Source organism: Mustela nivalis, assembly GCF_964662115.1.
Source record: "Mustela nivalis genome assembly, chromosome: 2".
NCBI lineage: Eukaryota > Metazoa > Chordata > Mammalia > Carnivora > Mustelidae > Mustela > Mustela nivalis.
The window spans coordinates 108,969,688-108,991,611 of NC_139021.1; the positions used below are offsets into that span (position 1 = coordinate 108,969,688).

Sequence of the window (21,924 nt, forward strand, 5' to 3'; positions counted from 1 at the left end):
GATTGGTACCTCTTTTAACATAATCTCGTTAGAGAACATGTAGAGGTATTTCTGGTGACTTCACTTTTGGAAATGCAGTTCTTAACTTTCAGGCATACATTTTACATGACATTAGATATTTGATAATCCCAGTTTATGAGGGGAAAATTCAAGTTGGTCCTCAGGTCATTTAGTAACAATTTCATGAGAGTTTATAAGGATTTTAGAAGTATAGATCACATTATCATTATCATGAGGAATAGTCTCTTACCTGAAAGCATCATGTATCGTCATGTTTTTTCTGTATTTTATGTTGGGCAAGCTTTAAAAAGCTTGCTGGCCAGGGACAGTCTGCCTCTCTTAGAGTTGGCAGCCCCAACCTCCTCCTCTTAACTCTCTCAGGGCAGCCCAGTACTTGGCTCTGACCTGTATCAACCAGACAAGCCAAAATACCCCTTTGGCCCAGAGCTATAATGCGCCATGAGCGAGGGTCCCAAGCCATGTCTGAACTTCAGAGATAAAGCAAGATCTGGTCACCTGTTGAATCTCTTAAATAGAATCCTTACCATAAAAAACTGTCTGGACAATTTCCCTGTCATTGGAGTTTAGTCTTTTTAATTTCCAGCATACAGCTGTAGTTGAGCTGGGATTGCTTCTCTGTCATGGGGGTAGATTGTTGTGTGTGGATAAATCCTTTTTAGACATCAGATTAAACAGTGGTCATTGTAGTGTTATTAATATGGCAAAACTTCTCAGGGTTCCACATGCTGCATAGCTTTTTGAGATAGAAGAGATTAGTCAGTATCTACAACAAGCTTGATTTATGGCTCACTTTCTGTTTCAGCTATCTATTACTGCATAACAAAAACACCCAAAACTTCCTGGCTTAAAATGATTGTTTCTTGTAGGCAGAGTGAGTGGATTCTTTGCTTCCCTTTGGCATTATCTAAAAAGTCTTGTTTGGCTGGCTAAATTCAGCCAGTGATGGGATAGGCCAGAAGGTCTAAGGAAACTTTGCTCACATGTCTGGAATTAAATGGGGCTTTCTCCTCCTGGTTTGAGTTTCCTCCCAGTTTTGTAATTTCAGATTAGTTAAACTTTCTGCATGATGATTAGCTTCAAGAAGGAAAGTGGAAACTGCCATACTTCCTAAAGGTCTGGGACTTCTGCCATATGCTACTGAGTCAAAGCAAGTCACGAGGCCAGCAAAGATAGAAGAGGATGAGGGGAAAAAAAAGAAAGAAAGAAAGAAAAAAAGAAAGAAAGAAAGAAAGAAATATAGCTTTTTAGAATGGAATAAGAGAAGGAATTGATATTGTCTGATATTGTCTTTCTTTGACCACCATACTAACCGAAGATGGGCTATACTTCTAAATCAGCACAGGAATGTAAGAAGTGATAGAAGACTTGGGAGATGGATTCAGGGATTGGTGGGCTTTCAAAAACAAGAATGTTGAAGGACTGACTGGCTGGCTTTCAGTTGTAAACATTTGGTCATTGGAGTGAGGATGTAGCTGACTTTCTGACTGTACGGAACATAGTCATAGTGAATGCTATTGCCGATTGCCCTTCAGAATTGTGGAGCTTTTGGGCTGGCTGGCCCTTGTAAGCACGTGTGCTGATGAAAAACCCATCAGTTGATCTGGTGATCCGTTGTCTCTGATCCACTGACTCTTGTGGTTACTAATTCATGGATTAAAACTGTGGCCAAGAGGCAAGCAGTCTCTCTCCACCCTTCTAGACTTCGAAGGCCAGGAATATTTTATTCTCATCAGAGTATCTTTAAAGTCTTCTCATTAGTACAGACTTTATTTTTTTTAATTATTTTTATTAACATAATGTATTATTTGCCCCAGGGGTACAGGTCAATACAGACTTTATTCTTAATGACAGGTTTGACAGAGTTATTAGATTTTCCTCAAAAAGCAGTGATTTTTTAATTAACATATAATGTATTATTTGTTTCAGGGCAAAAAGCAATTCTTCTTCATTTTTGATTGAAAAGCCAGGGGAAATTAGGAAACATATTTGCTCCCACAGCAGGTTGAAATAAAGAACTTCTCCAAAGGCATAGCTATAAGCAAGATGGCATGCTCCTGTTAGTATTGGGTAGAGTATTGGTAACAGTATTTACTCTACTCTCTTTGAGTATTCAGAAGTTACATAGACGACAAAGTAATTACTGAGTATCACAAGCAGGTGTTCATTAGTGGTCAACAGCAGACAAATCAAGCCATGTTTATGAAGTTGAGCTTCAATAAAGTCCTCATTTGGAAGGGGCAGAAAAGTGGCAGGATTCAGATCGGAGTGGCACTTAGCAATCAGGAAGTTTAGGCAATAAAATAATGCTGCTAGTACTCTAGTAATACTCGTAATGTAGGTTACTAGTAATGGAGCTGGTGGAGTTGGGTACTGTAAGGTTTTTGTTACTAGATTATGCTAGTTAAGTATGACAAAGATGCTCATGGGATAGTGAGAAAATTATAAAATGATATAGGGAACACTGGCCGTTGACTTGGAAGAAAATAAGGGAGTGTTTTTTAAGTAAGGACCAATTAACAATTTGATTTAATTTAGACAATGTTTATTTTATACACGTACCACTACATTCCATCAGAAAATGTTTCAATTTTATAAGAGTTCAACAAATAAAACACACTTATTTGAAAAAATTCAAATGCTTAGGTGTTTAACATATAAATACAACGTACAAAATAAATACACTGCACAAAACCACCCATCCACAAATTGCTGTCTGCATCATTTCTGAAACATAACATACAGAAAAGTACATCATATACATTGATTGTGGTGTTTTCAGCTCTAAGTAACAGAAAAACTTAATTTCATAAAGTGCCAGACAGTAGCTGGGTAGGCTCTGTGAGCCATATGGTATCTGTCAAAACTACTCAACTCTTCTCTTGTAGTGCTGAAGGTAGCCTCAGGCAAAAGAGACAAATGATATTTATTAGTGTTCTAATAGTGTTCTAAACTTTATTTATGGACATTGAAATTTGAATATAATTCCACATGTCACAAAATATTCTTTATTTGCTTCCACCCACTTAGAAATGCAAAACCACTCTTGGCTTGTAGGCTACAGAAACAGGCTTTGGGTCCCATCTGAATATCTGAATCACTTGTGGGAAAATGCACAACCAAGCCAAACCAAGGCACTACAGCAATAAAGTGAGTGGTGAATGCTGGTAGCAAACTTTTTTTTCTCCAGCATTATTGAAGAAATACCAATTATAATAATAGTATCTAACATGTCCTTTTCTTGTGTCTCAGACACTATTCTAAGTGCTCTAAAAATATTAACTCATTTATACCTCAAAGCAATCCCATCATTATCACTTCTCTTTTATAGAAAAGGAAACAGAGACACAGATAGGTAAAGTGGCATGCCCCATGCTGGAATTTGAGCTGTGGCCAAAAGATTTTGAAGTTCCCACTCTTAACCACTACAATGTTGCTTCTACTCTGAAGAAAAAGGCAGTGAAGAACATTCTTAAAACATACAAAATTCTAATGCAGATAGCTCTGCACCCCGCTAAAATATCAACAGTAAGATAGATACTACTACTTTACATAGCATTTTTAGCTGTTTTTAAAAATAATTTGTCTTTTCTTATGAATAAATGTGCCCCTAATGTAAAATTCACTGATCTTTCTTAACAATTGGTTCAGTAACGTCTATATTCATTAAAAAATACAAAAAAATAGGAGAAAAAGAAGTGTTACAATTTTAAAAGAATATTACATTTAAAATACACATTAGAGTAACAGGAGGAGTCATTGCCCAGGCGTAATGTGAAGTATGTTCACATTCATGAAAACTACTGAGCCAAAGCTACATATTTCCTTATGTACAAATACGGATGGATCCACGGGCACATAAACATCCACAGCCTGTCTTGCAGTGTGCTGAGTCACATTAGTTCTACATACTAAAGGATTCTTCACATGTGTGCAAGGATGTCACCTGGTTTTTTCAATGTGTTTGTCCTTTTTAAAAAGCTTAAAATGGGGACACCTGGGTGGCTCAGTGGGTTAAAGTCTCTGCCTTCAGCTCAGGTCATGGTCCCAGGGTCCTGGGATCGAGCCATATATGGGGCTCTCTGCTCAGTGGGGAACCTGCTTCCTCCTCTCTGTCTGCCTCTCCGCCTACTTGTGATCTCTGTCTGTTAAACAAATAAAATCTTAAAAAAAAAAAAAAGCTTAAAATGTCTGGACATTGGTAGGTTTCCTAAAAAAAAAAAAACAAAACAGAAAACTCAAAAAGCAAAGAAAACCCCTCAGAATCTAATTGCTGCAACATGACTTCTGGTGTATCTGTTAACCCCACTCAGTACAGATTCTCCTTGAATTTTTGTCAAGAAACTTGCACATATCTGGAATGCTTGCAAAGGTTCTAGCCTGGCATCATGGATCTGCAGTTCATGGAAGCAGCATTTCTCGATACAGGCGGTCTATGCAGTTACACCTCTGAGTGCTCCAAGTGCACCTGGTGTCAGCGGTTTCTGAATGCTCAGGAAGGGGACTGATAGGAGCGTCTCAGGTGAGCTTTGGCATCTACTGATGGCTGCCCTGTCAGAAAACTTCCTGATACTCATTTGTTTTTATAGGATTTCTCTCATGTGATTTCTGTGTTTTGCAATCTAGTAGGACTTCTGAATGAATGGTCTCCCTCAGATTTTATAATTTGTCAGTTATCTGGTACTTAGTTAAGTCTGACATGCTGTCAAAACTCTCCCTTATAGATTTAAAGAATTTCTGTGTCTTTTGTTTTCTGTCAAGGCAGACTGTGACCAAAATTTTCTGAGATAGATGATATTCCTAAGTTTTTTGTCTTGTGTGAATTATCCAATTATTCTAAAGGATGAATTCCAAAAGAAGTTCCCAATACATAGTATTTTTCAGCTGTTTCCTTCTGTGTGTGTCTTCTGATGTGTGGTAAGTTTTGATTTCTGAATAAAAGTTTTCCTACACTCCTGACACTCATAGGGTTTCTCCCCTGTGTGTTTTCTCTCATGTATGATAAAATGTGACTTCTGAGAGAAGAATTTCCCACATTCCTTACATTCATAGGGTTTCTCTCCTGTGTGCGTCCTTTGATGTAATCTGAGGACTGAATTCACGGAGAAAGATTTACCACATTCATGACATTCGTAGGGCTTCTCCCCTGTGTGTTTTCTCTGATGTTTCATGAGGTCTGATTTATAGTAAAAGTTTTTTCCACATTTATTACATTCAAAGGGTTTCTCCCCTGTGTGAGTTCGCTGATGTACTGTGAGGGCTGACTTCTGGTAGAAGCATTTCCTACATTCCTTACATCCATAGGGTTTCTCTCCTGTGTGAGTTCTCTGATGAGTTTTGAGGTGTGAATTTCTAGAAAAGAATTTCCCACATTCCTTACATTTGTAAGGTTTCTCCCCCGTATGTGTTCTCTGATGTACTGTGAGGTGTGATTTCTGGGAAAAGGATTTCCTACATTCCTTACATTCATATGGTTTCTCCCCTGTGTGTGTTTTCTGATGTACCATGAGGTATGCCCTAACATAGAAGAACTTCCCACATTCATGACACTCAAAGGGTTTCTCTCCTGTGTGTGTTTTCCGATGTTCTACAAAGTGTGGCTTCTGGCAGAACGATTTCTCACACTGATTACATTCATAGGGTTTCTCCCCTGCATGAGTCCTCAAATGTCTACTAAGAGATGACAGGTGATAGAAAGTTTTTTTACACTCTTTACATTCATAGGTTTTCTCTCTGGTGGGAGTTTTCTGTTGTACTGTGCAGTCTCCATTTCTAGAGCCAGATTCCCCGCATTCCCTGGTTTGTCCTTTGAATGAATATGCTGATGTATTATGAGGATAGACTTCTGGCAGAAGGACTTTCCACATTCGTTACATTTATGGATTTTCTCTCTGGCTTGAGTTTGCTGGTGTTTTGTGAGTTCTCCATTCCTGGGGAGAAATTTCCAAATTCAGTAATGTCTAAGGCACACTCGCTGAGAACCCAATTTCTAGAGACTTTTCCTGTCTAGAGATACAGAATCTATAGAGTAGATTCACAGTTTCTCCACTATGAATGATCTCTGACACCACTGTGGTTTACCATTTGGTAGAAGGAACCTTCCCTTGCATTGTATGCACAGAGTCTCTCAAATGTCTGAGACCCATCTACAATGCCTCCCTTACTGTGTACCTCAGAAGAATTAAAAGGCAACTTCAAAGCTGGAATATCTTGGTCCTACATAAGATCTCCATTACGGAAGAGAACTTTCCCATTTGGGCTATATGCTTCGGAATGCACTCCAGTGTTAATTTCTCACATTTAGTGTGAACTAGTGTGGTCGCACTTCCAGTACTCGTGTTCTTATTACAAGGCTTCTAATCTTAAAATCAGAATCTTGGACTTGCCTTGAATTTTCAGCTCTGCTTTCCTGGCATTTTGCTCCTCTGTCATGAACTTTCCAGAGATCTTCTATAAAGAAATCCAAAATTTAGTACTATATAAATCTCAATGTTATTAGTATGGTTGTAGCGTTAATTCTTAGGCTTCAGGCCAATCTCCCCAAATAAAGGAACTCTCAAATGCAAATTTCTTCTAACCCACTCGTTTAGAAAAACACATAAACATTAACAACTATGGTATCAGACCCAGGAAGAAACGTAGTTATAAACCTAAGTACTTCTAGCACTTTACAAAAAATATGGCTTTAAAAACTTGGGAGGAAAAAGTTAAGGGGTTGTGGAGAATAGGGAGCAGAGAAGAACAGATCTTTAGAGTGCTGCTGAAGACGACTTTGGGACTCAGAATTCTGTAAGCCCATGACAGACAAGAAAGAGGAAGTCGGATGAAAAGAAAAATTAGTAGACAGCGATGTCTACTGGAATATCAGGGGAAAGATGAAACTGGATGGAAAGCTAACAGGTCTTTGTCGCTCAAAATTAATTTGCTTTGTTATTTTAGCAGACTGTAAACTTCTGCTTGCTTCCCTCTGTACCCGCACACAACAATCCAGATGCCAACGCTAACGGGATTTTCTGCGCACACCAGTTTCCCCGTGTGTGGAGGAACAGTTTCACACTTTGAGCTCTTGCTCTCAGGCTTGGTCTTCTGTTTTCATAGTTGAGTTTCCACCTCTCTGCTTCAATTTACTACATGATCTCTAAAGAATTACTCAACATCATTCTGGAACACTTACTGACCTTCATATTTATTCATCATTAAATGCTTGACAGAAACTGAAAGATTATGAGCAGAGGCTTGGGACTGGAATTTTTTAGCATTTGTGGGGAAGACAGAAGATGTTGCTTGATGAGAACCTGGACAAGGCTAACTGGGACACTCAGGAACCAAGATCCTTTGTGTCTCTGGTCTTAGGAAAGGGGGAACCCTTGCAGGAGTTACTGTGAAGGGCACAGAGAAGACAGTGCCTGCCTCTTACTAAAATTCACATTCAGTCTCTCAACAGATACCTAGTGAACAACTACTAGAAACCAGACATTGTTCCTGGTCCCGGCAACAGCTAAGTACACAAGTCAGGAGTATAAGAAAAGCATTTACAGGGACGCCTGGGTGGCTCAGTTGGTTAAGCAGCTGCCTTAGGCTCAGGTCCTTGCTCCACAGGGAGCCTGCTTCTCCCTCTGACTCTGCCTTCCACTCTGTCTGCCTGTGCTCGCTCTCGCTTGCTCGCTCACTGAGAAATAAATAAATAAAAATCTTTAAATAAAAAAAAAAAGAAAAGCATTTACAGAGGCAGAGCGAGGTCATCTTAGTAGTCTTTTGGCTTGTTTTTAGCTTTTTAAATCTTCGTGTTACAATACTCCCGAGTAAGGTGTGGTAGATTTTAGAAGGGATAATAATTAATACTTTGTGTGAAAGACAAATCACATGTAAAAGGAGGCATCAGCTCTGAAATAATGTAGTTGAGAAAAGGCATAAAGGTTTATAATCTGACATTTCAGAGTTTAAAGAGAAAAAAGGAAGTTAATAAAACCGGTGTTGAAAATAACTGAGGCATCTCATTGTTAGTAAAGGGAGGGAAGGACATTCGGAGAAAAATTTATCATCAGATTTGAGATCACAGTGTTCTAGAATTCCAGTAACAGGGAATTCTAGAAGAAAGATAAAAATCTAAGATGAGGTTGGGCAGTGATTAGATTTCATATATAGGAAAGAGAAGTCTATTTTTAAAAGTGTGGCAAAGGAGGAATTTATGTGGAAAAACAAAAACTGGAAGTGTGATTTATGGTACTTGCATATGCAGATCCAAGAATCCTTGGGAGAGAGGAGGAAGCAGGCTCACCTCTGAGCAGAGAGCCCAATGCAGGGCTCGATTCCAGGACCCTGGGATCATGACCTGAGCTGAAGGCAGAGGCTTTAACCCACTTAGCCACCCAGGCACCCCACTACAGGACATTTTAAAAGATGCCTAAAAATATTTCATAATGCAAAAGGCACCAACCACCTCACTAGCAACAGGCGCCACAGGTCCTCACTCACCCGGGTAATTCCAGTATGGAAATTCCACTTCCAATATCCACAGTTTCTTTTCCTTGTTTCAGCTTGAAGACTGCATTTGACTTATTCACATGGTAACCTATTAATGGGAAAGTGTGTAATACAGATCACTTGAAATTTAAGGGATTCTGAAGGATGAGGAAATGCAGCTTTAGCAGAACAACTGAAGGTCCCACTTAGGCTTGGCAGATGTTTATCTAGTTCTGAGTAGCCATGTTAACAGAGATAAGTGTATACTGAGCAATCCTTTATATTATTATCTCCTTAATAACAGGCAATAATTTTACTTAAGACAAAAATTTTTTTTAAGAGATAGAGCACAAGTGAACGGTGGTGGGGGAGAGGTGGGAAGGGCAGAGGGAGAGGGAGAATATTTTTTTTTAAGATTTTATTTATTTGTCTGACAGGGAAATAGATCACAAGCAGACAGAGAGGCAGGGAGAGAGAGAGGGAAGCGGGTCCCCCGCTGAGCAGAAAGACCAATGTGGGGCTCAATCCCAGGACTCTGATATCATGACCCAAGCTGAAGACAGAGGCTCAACGCACTGAGACACCCAGGCACCCCCAGAAAGGGAGAATCTTAAGCAGCCTCCATGCTCAGCGATGACACAGGCTTGATTTTATGACCCTGAGATCAAGACCTGCGCTGAGATTAAAAGTTGGATACTTAACTGACTGAGCCACTCAGAAAGCCCCAGGATATTTTGTTTTAGGTACTGTTTTAAGGACTTTAAAATCACTAATTCATGTACTCTTTTGTAACAACTTTATAAGGTAGAAATTAGTTTTATCCCCATTTTACAGACGAGAATACTGAGGCCTAAACCCAGGCAGTCTGGCTCCATGGTCTCTGCTTTCAGCCACTCTACTATGCTATTATAGAGGGAAGAGGAGAAATCTATACAGGGGCCAATCATCACCTAGTGCCTTTTTCAACAGAGAAGACAATGCAAACAAAATGAATGGGCAAACAAACAAACAAGCACACAAATTAAACAAGTACACACAGTTTTGTGTAAAACTGATCAGTCTTCTGGAACTACAACATGCATACAACATGTATGCTAGGACATGAGGTCTACAAATACCTCTGCAAGTTAAAAAGCCTCTTAGGGTTGAGAAGCTACAACAGGCACCCTCCCTAGCTCAATCTTTCCTACAAATTTCCCTTCTTACACACTCACCTCTACTGAACAAAAAACTCCCCACCCCCTTCTGCGCTCACTAACAGCAGCAGCATTAAACCTCAGGCCGCTTCTCCTCAAATTCTGCTCTGGGATAATCCAGTTCTCCGCTCCATTTTCCATGGATAACACTCCGAGTGTTGCAATATGCTGCACGTTAATTCGTCCCATAACATGATCTAGTCCACGATTTGTCGTTTACAACAGCCCATTACAACACCCCATGCTTTCTTCCACCTGAAACCAGAACACAGAAATCTTGAGCAAACGTGCTCCGGGTATTGCCATGGTTACACAGGCGGCGGGGGGCGGGGTGGTGGTGGTGGTGGTGGTGGTGGTGGTAAGGGGAACGACTGCAGCAGGGACTCTGTGCAGACATCTGCGAAGTTCTAGATACGAGCTAAAATCGAATTGAATTTTCTGTTTAAGGAGATTTGGGACACTTCTTCGTTCATACTATGAAAGATAATATGTGTTTTTAAGCCTTTTTTCATAGCAGAATCCTTTTGGGTTAGGTTGAAAGTTGCAAAAATCCCTCCCATCTAGGTAGAAATCTTAATTGGTTTCATAGATCGTCCTTCATCTTCTAGAAAGCTGACTGTCTTACACAGTAAAAGGGTACCTGGAGTTTTCCAAATAAGTACTTTTTAGAGACTGATATTTAATTGTGCAAGGCTGAGGTTCAAATATGCTTGGAGAAATATGTAGGAAAAATTTCAAGCTTGAAACTCCTTGAATAATAAATATAAAATTGTTACTGGATTATTTATGTGGATGTCAAAGATAAATTTACTGTTTGATATTTTAGCAATTTACAAAACTGATCTAAATTCTTTTTTAAACTCACCTAGGGATGCTCCCAAATTGGAACACACAAAGGAGGCTGTCAGATAAGGAAGAAATATCAAATAGTAATTATTGCCAAGTTTCAATTCAGTAAAGCTCCAAAAGGACAGAATTCATATGAAGAATACATGTGAGGTTTTTGGCTTTTACTTTCAGACCACCCCCTTTTTCTGGCCCCATGAAGCTTGATTCTCTCTCCAATGATAGGAAGGATTTCAGAACTATTGCACACTCAGGTTTAAGGAATACATTTCCTCTTCCCCAAATCCCTCCCTCTCTCCACCCCCGAGCAGCTATCAGGAAATGCCTGAGTGGTAACACTGTCCTTTTTTTCTGTGAAGAGAAAGCCTTCCTGATCCTTTTTATTGGTAGGAATATCTGACAAGGCAAGGATCAGATAATTCCCATTTCTAAATCGGCTAAAATTAACAAGTCAGGAAATGACAGATGCTGGTGAGGATCCGGAGAAAGGTGAGCCCTCCTACACTGTTGGTCGGAATGCAAGCTAGTGCAACTACTCTGGAAAACAGCATGGAGGTTCCTCAAAAAGTTGAAAATAGAACTACCCTATGACCCAGCAATTGCACTTCTGGGTATATACCCTAAAGATACAAACGTAGTGATCCGAAGGGGTATGTGCACCCAAATGTTTATAGCAGCAATGTCTACAATAGCCAAACTATGGAAAGAACTTAGATGTCCATCACAGATGAATGGATAAAGAAGATGAGGTGGGGGGCGCCTGGGTGGCTCAGTGGGTTAAGCCACTGCCTTCAGCTCAGGTCATGATCCCAGGGTCCTGGGATCAAGCCTTACATTGGGCTCTCAGGTCATGATCTCAGGGTCCTGGGATCGAGTCCCGCATCGGGCTCTCTGCTCAGCGGGGAGCCTGCTTCCCTGTCTCTCTCTCTGCCTGCCTCTCCATCTACTTGTGATTTCTCTCTGTCAAATAAATAAATAAAATCTTTAAAAAAAAAAAAAAAAGAAGATGAGGTGGGGCACCTGGGTGTCTCAGTGGGTTAAAGCCTCTGCCTTCAAATAAATAAATAAAAATCTTAAAAAAAAGAAGATGTGGCATATATATATATATATATATATATATATATATATATATATAATGAAATACTATGCAGCCATCAAAAGAAAATGAAATCTTGCCATTTGTGACGACGTGGATGGAACTAGAGGTTATCATGCTTAGTTAAATAAGTCAATTGGAGAAAGACAACTATCATAGGATCTCCCTGATATGAGGAAGTAGAGATGCAACGTGGGGGGCTAAGGGGGTAGGAGAAGAATAAATGAAACGAGATGGGATCGGGAGGGAGACAAACCATAAGTGACTCTTAATCTCACAAAACAAACTGAGGGTTACTGGGGGGAGGGGGGTTGGGAGAAGAGGGGTGGGGGTATGGACATTGGGGAGGGTATGTGCTATGGTGAGTGCTGTGAAGTGTGTAAACCTGGCGATTCACAGACCTGTACCCCTGGGGATAAAAATACATTACATGTTTATTTAAAAAAAAAAAAAGATGGAAAAAAAATGTAAGGGAAAGAGTGCTAGTCAAGACTTCTCTTTCAGAATTTGAAGACCAAGAACAGAGGACTTTTGCTCCTATTCTTTCATTTCTGCCTCAAATATGGACATGATTCTCTGTGGTGCTGATCAAGCCCACAACGATGAAGCAAAAAGAATGGGATGGAAGCCAATGTGCTAAGAAATAGTACATGTAAAGATGAGGGGCGCCTGGGTAGCTCAGTGGTTAAGTGTCTGCCTTTGGCTCAGATCATGATCCCAGCGTCCTGGGAATGAGCCCTCCATCATGCTCTCTGCTCAGTGGGAAGCCTGCTTCTTCCTCTCCTACTCCCCCTGCTTGTGTTACCTCTCTCGCTGTGTCTCTGTCAAATAAAAAGTTTAAAGATGAAAAAGGACATTTGTCCCTGATGCCAGCATTGAGCTGGTCATTAAAAATCCGCACCTGCTTTCCTATAGACTTCATATTTGAGACAAGTAAGCACTCATTATCTAGCCCATTAACAGGGTATTCTATTACTACAGCTGAATACATTCACTGTGAATATAGCTATAAACCAACATCTCAGACTGGGATATTTGACTTACAATGTTTGTGTTGGCTACTTTGATGATGCTGAAAACACCCAAGTCCACAAACAAGAAAGCAGACCCACATGTGCACCCTTCTCCTACAGATCGTTAATGAATAATATGAATAATATGGGGATATTTAAAACATTTTTCCATAGGAGTCTCTGTTGTAGACTTCACCGAACATTTTTAAATTTCAGTGTAAAAATCTCCCCATTGTAACCATAAGATTCTTAAACTATTTCCTTAAATAGAAGTCTCCATGTGTGTAGGTTTAATGAGTCTTTACTTTGTGCTAGGCTCTGTGCTGAGGATGGAGAATCAGAAATGACAAGACAGTAGGCCGCCTGATGAAACCCAGGCTAACCAGGGATATGAAAATGGAAAGAGTTACATATTAAAATGTTGGGGGCAACTTTTGCCTGTAGGCGACAGGAAAGATGTGAGAGAGGAGAAAAGAAAGGGACGTCTAGCTGGGGCGGTGACAGATAGGAAGAAGAGCACTCACCTGTCTTGCACTAAAAACTGCCCTCCCCTGCCCCCTGAGCAGGAAAGGGGGAGCAGTACAAGCCAAGAAGGAGCCGACTAGAGAGAAAAGGAAGCATCATGTGTGCAGATAAGGAGGCACAAAAAAATGGCCCAGTGTGCTGTGGGGAGTAAGGGGGTTTGCAGAGCAGGCAGGTTGATTTGAGAGGAGACCAGAGCAAGTGCCAGGCCAGATCATGGTAAATTGCTTATAGTTTATCCTATAGACAATGCAAAACAACAGGAGGTCTTTTACCAGTGGAGAGAGAGGCTCAGATTTCAGATGATTCATCATTTCAGTATTTTTCTGTAATGTAAATATAATACATAGCCAGGTGGATGTTTAAACAATACAGAAGTATATGAAAATGGAGGATTTCCTTGCCTTCCTATCTAGCCTCTCTCAGAAGAGCTCCTAGTACTATTTGGTGTATATTCTTCTGGACTTTTTCTTTTTTGTGCATACTGTACCATCTATTTTATCTATTTATTCCTTCCCTGCCAGCACATCTCATCAATTACTTTTTTTTTTAATTTATTTTTTATTTTCAGCATAACAGTATTCATTATTTTTCACCACACCCAGTGCTCCATGCAATTCGTGCCCTTTATAATACCCACCACCTAGTACCCCAAACTCCCACCCCCCACCCCTTCAAAATCCTCAGATTGTTTTTCAGAGTCCATAGTCTCTCATCAATTACTTTTTAAAGATTTTATTTATTTATTTGAGAGAGACAGAGAGAGTGTGAGAGAGACCATGAGATGGGAGAAGGTCAGAGGGAGAAGGGGAGAAGGTCAGAGGGAGAAGCAGACTCCCCATGGAGTTATGAGCCTGATGTGGGACTCAATCCCAGGACTCAAGGATCATGACATGAGCCAAAGGAAGTTGCTTAACCAACTGGGCCACCCAGGTACCCCTATCTTATTATCCTTAATATACATACTGTAATCTATGCCAGGGATTGGCAACCTTCAGGCCTAGGGGCCAAATCATCATGTCTCTGCTTTTGCAAATAATGTTTTATTGGAACACAGTCATGCTCATTATTTATGTATCATCTTTTTGGCCACTTTTTTTGTTTTTTTTCATTAAGATTTGATTTACTTATTTGTTTTAGAGAGAGAGAGAGAGAGAGAATGCATGAGTCCACACAAGGGAGGGGCAGAGTGAGAGAGAGAATCCTAAGCAGACTCCATGCCAATCACAGACCCCGATGTGGGGCTAGATCCCACCATCCCAAGATCATGACCTGAGTTGAAACCAAGAGTCAGAGGCTTAACCAACTGAGCTACCCAAAGGTGCCCATCATTGTGGCTGCTTTCCTGATGTAAGAGCAGAGTCAAGTAATCATGGCAGAGATCATATAGCACGAAACCCCTAAAATATGACTATTTAGCTCTTTACAGAAAAAGTTCGCTGATTTCTGGTATATTAGGTAGGCATTAGAAAAAATGTCATTTTTTCCATATGATAGACACTTAAGTCACCCAATTGTTTTGTCACAAATAAAATGGGAACAAATGTTTGGATACATACATCCATACCCTTATGTGTGAGGAGAATCTTCTAGAAGTGGATTTGCTGTATGAACAGATTATCATTAAGGTTTGTTTCATTTTGTTTTTGGGAAAGAATCCTGGTAGCAGTGTGTAGGGGGGTCTGAGTAAGGAATCTTAGGACAAATGGATCAATTAGGAGGCTGTTCTTATCATCCAGGCCAGAGATGAGGAAAGCCCGAAGGTGAGAATGGGCAGAAGTGTTAGAACTGAAGCAAGAAATACCAAGAAGGCCAAACTGGATAAAGTCAAGGTCGAAGGGGTGTTGTAAGTGCTTCTGGATTTAAAATGCTCCTGAAATCACAAGGTGCGTAACTCACCCCCGAGAAGAAGAATAAACAACAACAGAAATGTGAAGTTAAGGCAGCATATTTTCCTGAACATCACTTTTATGACACAGCCATGTGAAACTCACACATGCACTTCCATTTTGTGACAAGCAAGATCGTGAACTAAGATTTGTGATTCTTTGTATTACCAAAGTCAGCTATTTAAACCCAACAGTTCCTTGTGTGGCCATCTAAAGCCTGCTGTCTTTCCACCTTCCTGCCCATTGTGAGCCTTCCCTCAGGTCCCCTAGGCAGCCACCTTCATTACAATGCTTTCCCTCATGCACAGAAAGGTGGGTAACACACTCCTGAGGCTAACATCCCTGAGTCCCTCAAATTGAGAGTACTGAGATGTTTATTCAGGTGCCTTTTTCTGCATCACATTTTCATAGGAAATCACGTGTTTCCTGTGTATATCCTCATACCACAAGTTAAACATATTTCGTATTTTGTTAAAATTATTTCTTTCACTTGATGGCCATTTTTCACAAAGAATTAAATTTTCTATGTCATAGGCATTACTGATTACACTCAGATCACCAAAAGACTACGAAGTCATATGGATACAGAGAGACACTGGTACTGTCTAGGGTCACCCACGGCCTTTGGAACCATTCGGATCTAGGTGCCACGAACTTTCATTGAATCTGAGGAACCACATGTGGCCAAAATAAAAATTACTAAATCTGAAAATGCCATGGGGGTCAGCTGTACCCTCCAAGCATGTTCAACATGTTTTAATACAGAGCTTTTGTGACTATTAAACCAGAATGCTCTAAAATCCAAAATACACTTTATTATTTTTTTTAAATTTTTTTAAATCAAAAAACACTTTAAAAAATGAGTTGATACTGGGATGTCTAGGTGGCTCATTCATTTAGCATCTGCCTTTGGCTCAGGTCATGATCCCAGGAACCTGGGATAGAGCCCTGCCTTGGGCTCCCTGCTCGGTGGGGAGCCTGCTTTTCCCTCTACCACTCCCCCTGCTTGTGTTCCCTCTCTCGCTGTGTCTCTCTGTCAAATAAATGAATAAAATCTTTAAAAAAAAATGAGGCGATAGATACCACATTTGTAGTTTGTTTGCTGTTTATCATGGCAATTTTTAAGAGAAAAGGAGGTGCCATAAGAGACAGAATCTGATCAAAAGAAAGCTAAATGTCCAAAAGAATAGGTAAACTGAAAACAAATGATTCTAGATCCTGAGGAGAAAAAGTGATGGAATGACAGAGTGATCTAGAAAGAGAAGAGCTACAGCAGCAAAACTGACAGCAAAATGTCATGACTCCTCTTGGAACATGGGGTTTATACAACTGTTCTACATACTGAATAGGTCAGCAATCATACAACCAGACTTTCCATTTGAAAGCAAAGATCCTGTGGCTGTCTCTGTCTGGGAGAACCAGAGTTCTTAGCTCTGGCTGACAAAAGAGCGACATAGATGCATTTGCTTGAGACTTCTGAGATCAGATCCAGGGGAACTAGGGGCTAGGACAAACAAAGCCCCCCCACCCTTTTTAAAAGATTTTATTTATTTATTTGACAGACAGAGATCACAAGCAGGCAGAGAGGCAGGCAGAGAGAGAGGAGGAAGCAGGCTCTCCACCGAGCAGAGAGCCCGATGTGGGGCTCGATCCCAAGGACCCGAAGGCAGAGGCTTTAACCCACTGAGCCACCCAGGTGCCCCAACAAAGCCCTTTCTAATGGCCACCCAAGGGTGCCACATGCAGGTGGTAATGCAGAGTGCCCTTTGCTACTGACTGCCCCAGACCTCCTCCTCTGGAATGATCTAAGTCCTCACCACTCCCCGCCCACCCCCATAAAATAGCTGAATTGAAGAAGAAATTCAGAACACTGATGTGTAAAATCATGCATGACACGTTCTGGGGAGAAAAAAAAAATCACTGATGTTCTGGCCTGGCCCCCATAGAGAAGTCGGGAAAGGCAAGAGTTCTAATGCAGGAAAATGTTCAATCTGGAAAATGTTCTGACCCTAAACAAGCAATTTCCACAAGATCTAAGGATTTCACTAAAGGAAGCATCAGATACAGGAAAAAACCGAGAATCCAATACTACTAACAAAAGCTTAGAACAAACAGTTACTCCCTCTATTTCTCGCTGCATGTTTTTTTATTTTTATTTTATTTATTTATTTTTTAAGATTTTATTTATTTATTTGACAGACAGAGATCACAAGCAGGCAGAGAGGCAGGCGGAGAGAATGAGGAGGAAGCAGGCTTCTTGCTGGACAGAGAGCCCGATGCGGGGCTCGATCCCAGGACTCTGAGATCATGACCTGAGCCGAAGGCAGAGGCTTTAACCCACTAAGCCACCCAGTCGCCCCCGTTTTTTTATTTTTAAACCTACACTTAGAATTCATTTCATCCTGCCCTGCAGTGGATTTTCTACATGTATTTTCACCAGGCTGAGCTCTCCTTGAAGGCATAAGTCCCACTTTATTCATCCTCGTCTCCTCCTCATGCCCCTCCATCCTTTCCCAACTCCAGTAACCACAAGGCATCATAACGGTCATATACTTTTACCCCCTTCTGACTGCTACCAAGTCTTTGTTTCAGTATTTTCCAGAAAAGGCATTCCCTTGAAACAACCTGATGGAAAGCAATACTTTGAAAGTGAAGGCTGATCCTGAGGTATGCTTTATGAGAAAAAAATTTCTGCAGCCAAACAGATTTGACAGATGGGATATATGCTCTTCTCCTTTCAGTTCCCAATGTACATGAGCAAGTTCAAAGCTCCAAGAAGACCTGTAAGAAGATCAGTTCAGTCCTGCTTAGCCCCATCTTCCCTGTTTTGCTAAGAGTACATTTTTTGTTTTAATTATATCTATAGAAATACTCTGGAAATACTGCACTCTAGAACTTTGCTACTTGTGGTGAGTGTGCTAAGAGTGGTCCCCATGGTCACCAGCATGGACATCGCCACGGAGCCTGTCAGAAACACCCCCAGTGATTCACACACATTAGTGTTTGTAAACACTACGGAACACACCTAAGGAAGATCTGGTGTCCTGGAAATGGCGTTAGCCTGGGAACCAGATAGATCCATCTGATTGCATCAATTACAAATCACTTGCTCTCCTGCAAAAAAATACACATCTTGTGTGGTCATGGCAAACGTAACACATAAATCACCTAGCCCATGATAATCAATAAATAATAGGAATTAATAGTATTCCTGCTCAACAAATGTCAAGCAAAACCACAAATAACATTAAGCGTTTACTGTAGCCTAAAGTTGAAGAGGGTAATGTTTGAAACTCCTCTCTTTGCAGTATTGGTAGTATACATTGACTTATGATGCTGCATTGGTAGTCTACATTGACCTTGGTTATTCATCGTGGGTTTCAGTAACCCTTGGTGAGACCGTGTGCTGTGACACATGTACTTTTTTCCCTCTTGTTTTCTCTGCATTTTATTTTCTCTGTAGGACAACATGACTATTTGGTGATAAGCTCTCAGAATTCCAGTTATTTATACAAGCCTTTTCTTCTTACTTCCTCTCTCCCATTTCTCGCATCGGTTTTTGTTAAGAAAATACTCATTTTATTCAGTTTATTGCATCACTAGTTTGATTCGACCCCTTCCAATTTGACCATATAAATGCATACCAGATATACTCTCTGCTTGAGGGTCATTCTACCACGTTTCATACGGCCTTATACCAAATAAAGTGGGTGAAAGTCAGAAGCTGGGCTCTTCCCCACAAAGCCACTTTTGGTAAGGAACCTTCAATTTTTATGACCACCTTGACACCCGTGACACCAAGATTAAACTGCTGGTCTTTTATCCTCAAAATGTGTCTTCCGTTTATTCCTGTCAAATGCCAGATTGTCAAAATAAAGTCTGCATAGGCTTCTACTGTCTGTTGCTATAAACAGTTAGCATCACAAACATCATAACTAGAAAATAATAAAGCATTAACCGCACCTGACTCTGAAGAGGACCTATTGCCATAGGGATGCTGACTTAAACAAACAGCCAGTGAGGCCCAGGGGCCAGTGGCAAAGGGACTTTTGGGTTTCCTGGGAGGCAATGGAGAGCAATGAGGAGGACAGAGATGGATTCCCAGGCTTCGTGAATAGAGAGAGACCTATAAAGAGGTTCACTGGCTTCCACTGTAAAAGACCAACATCTCTCCAGAGAAGCCAGGACAGAACAGTGGCGACAACACTAGTACCTTCCAGAACATTCTGAGTGAGGCACCCTGTGTGTGATACAGTACCCTCATCTCTAGAATGAGGGAATAAAATGATCTCCGGGTCTCTTTCATTTCCAGACTGTTATAAGTTTATGTTTCCAGTCAGACCTAGGAATTCCCCCCCGCCAACCCCGGAATTTCCCGAGCTGCAGAGCATGGTAAAATGACAGAAAAGGATTTCTAGAGTCATATAATTTCACACCAGTGGTGGTCAGTCAACTGAATGACCAAATTCCTTCACATGATCGTACTTGTTATCCCACAAAAGGCAATTTTAGGCTCACGGGACAAGACTTTTGAATAGTAACTATGTGGAGTATGTCTTTACCTGTTCGGGATTTGTCAAGCCAGGAGATAAATATGAGGAGAAGTGGCTACAGAACAGCCTCTCTTTGCCAAAAATATTCTATTGAGTTAACGAAGCCTAACTTATCAACCTATTATGCTGTTGTCAAACACTCCCAAGCCAGCAAAATTCTCTTCTGTGAAGAAAAACTGCAGGCACACACAGAAAGGACAGGAAAGGACTCTGAGAAGTGGGGTTCCCACAGCAGCTGCACGAAACCCCTCAGATCCAGAACGTATTCCACTGCCCCATCTGTCCCAAACCCAAGTCTCATGTCCGATCCACAACTCGGAGCAGCTGATCTGCTCCGGGGACTCCCAGAGAAAGCATCCACCTTGGGTGGACACTCACTCGTGGTTCATCTACCAAACAGCCTCTGTGCTAAATCCCTCCTCTTTCCCTTCTGTTCTCACGGACAGTCTTCTGCTTACAAAGCATAATTCTTCCAAGTCCACATCAATTTCATTATCCTTTTTTGGGTCCAAATCTTCAACATGAAATTCAAGGGACCCTGTCATTAACTTAACATTCTTTTTGTTTGTTTGGTTTGGTTTTTTGTTTGTTTGTTTTTCAAGATTTATTTATTATTTGAGAGAGCATGAGCACATGTGGTGTGGGGAGGAGCAAAGGGTGAGGGAGAGAGAGAATCTCAAAGCAGACTCTGTGCTGAGTGTGGAGCCGACTGTGGGACTTGATCTCACGACCTGAGATCGTGACCTGAGCTGAAATCAAGTCAGATGCTTAACGGACTTAGCCACCTGTGTACTCCAACTTATCATTTCTAAAGAGGAAATAAAACAACCTAAAAATAAATAAGTGATTGGAGGTGGCACAGTCACTTAAATCATTAACCCATGCACAATAGGGAAGGAGTTGGCAGCACTGTAAGCTTATAATATTAATGCTCAACTTACCCCCAAGAAGAAAGCTCATGGAAGACAAACGTTTTGGGTTTCTTAGTGTCACAATCTGGAAAATAACTAATACATTTTCTTTTCCCCTGAATACTGAAGGAATTCATGGGAATTCCTAAGAGTACTTTTTCAGGAGGGTCCAATCTCCAGGCCACATAAAATAATATTTACCATCTTCCATTTCATAGCACATTGGTTGCTTTCAAAATATTACACCATATTTATTTGGGATTACTGTTCATTTGACACAGTATTGTACAGATTGCTATTTCTGTCTAGACTATGATGCTTAGCCACCTGACTTAAAATGGGGTTCATGTCTTCAAAATCACTCAATTTTAGGGGGGCTTGGGTGGCTCAGTCAGTTGAGCATCTGATTCTTGATTTCAGCTCAGGTAATGATCTCAGGGAAGTGAGATCGAGCCTCGCATTGGACTCCACACTCAGTAAGGAGTCTTCTTGAGATTCTTTCCCTCTGCCCTACCCCCAACACTCTCTCTATCAGATAACTAAATAAATCCTTATAAAAAGTTTCTAAAAAACTACTCAATTTTGTCATCTGTACAATGGAAATAATATTTCACAAATTCACTGTGAGGTTTAGATATTATATTTATGATATACTGAAAAGTTAAAAAAGCTATTTGAATGCTAGACACTCTTTTGCATGCCTGGAAGAGGTCAGTGCAGCCCCCACTTAAATGCTAGTCAATGTTCATAATAGTGTGTCATGTTTCTCACTTACTGTCTCCCAACGCTAAGGCTAGTGCTTTGGTTTCAGTTATAGGCAGTGGTTGTTACTTTTTGTTTGCATGTTTTCTTTGTTACAGGAAGCTAATTTGCTGTACATGCACCTTGTTCTTGCAGAAAAATAAAAGAGCAAAAGTGAAAAAGGGAATAAGTTCTCTTCATGGGTTCCATTTGCAACAATTTAATAGCTTTCATCTTAAAACCCTATATTTTCTAATGCTATCAAAAACAGACCTCAAAAACTGACACAGGATTTTATAAGGGTTGTACAATTATGACTGTAAAAGGATAATTATCTTTGCCACTTTTACAAAGCATCTTATAACAACAGGAAATTTCATTTTTGACACATTTTCAGCTTGTGATTCACTATAGTTTCTACAATCTTACATGGTTCCAACCATTTCTATCATGGCAGGTGGCTTAATTTCTTTCTAAAATTTAATACCTTGTAGTTTCACTTAATTTTACTTACTTTGTGATTGCTCATCCTACTTGCCAAGGATAGAATTAACCCTAATCTTATATTTTGAGATTACAATTCCCTTTGGATTTGGAATCCTCTACAAATTTAATGAATGTGCTTATTATGCCCTCCTTCCTGTCACTCGTGAAATTATGCAGAAAGACTGAGGGG

General features: G+C 40.5%; 1 protein-coding gene across 6 annotated transcripts in view; it reads right to left on the minus strand.

The window, feature by feature from the left end:
* Positions 1 to 2,943: 2,943 nt before the first annotated feature.
* LOC309859806 (zinc finger protein 25-like) overlaps positions 2,944 to 21,924 on the minus strand; it is an 82,788-nt gene continuing 63,807 nt past the window's right edge. For 2 of the 6 annotated variants that reach the window (XM_082720913.1, XM_082720911.1), the window contains 4 exons: positions 18,069 to 18,157; positions 8,494 to 8,590; positions 6,405 to 6,468; positions 2,944 to 5,948 (listed from right to left, as the gene is read on the minus strand). In XM_082720913.1, the coding sequence (XP_082577039.1) occupies positions 4,899 to 5,885 (987 nt within the window). In that variant the 5' untranslated portion in view covers positions 5,886 to 5,948; positions 6,405 to 6,468; positions 8,494 to 8,590; positions 18,069 to 18,157 and the 3' untranslated portion in view covers positions 2,944 to 4,898. The remainder of the gene's footprint in view (positions 5,949 to 6,404; positions 6,469 to 8,493; positions 8,591 to 18,068; positions 18,158 to 21,924) is intronic. The other 4 variants (XM_082720916.1, XM_082720915.1, XM_082720912.1 and 1 more) reach the window with 3 other exon arrangements.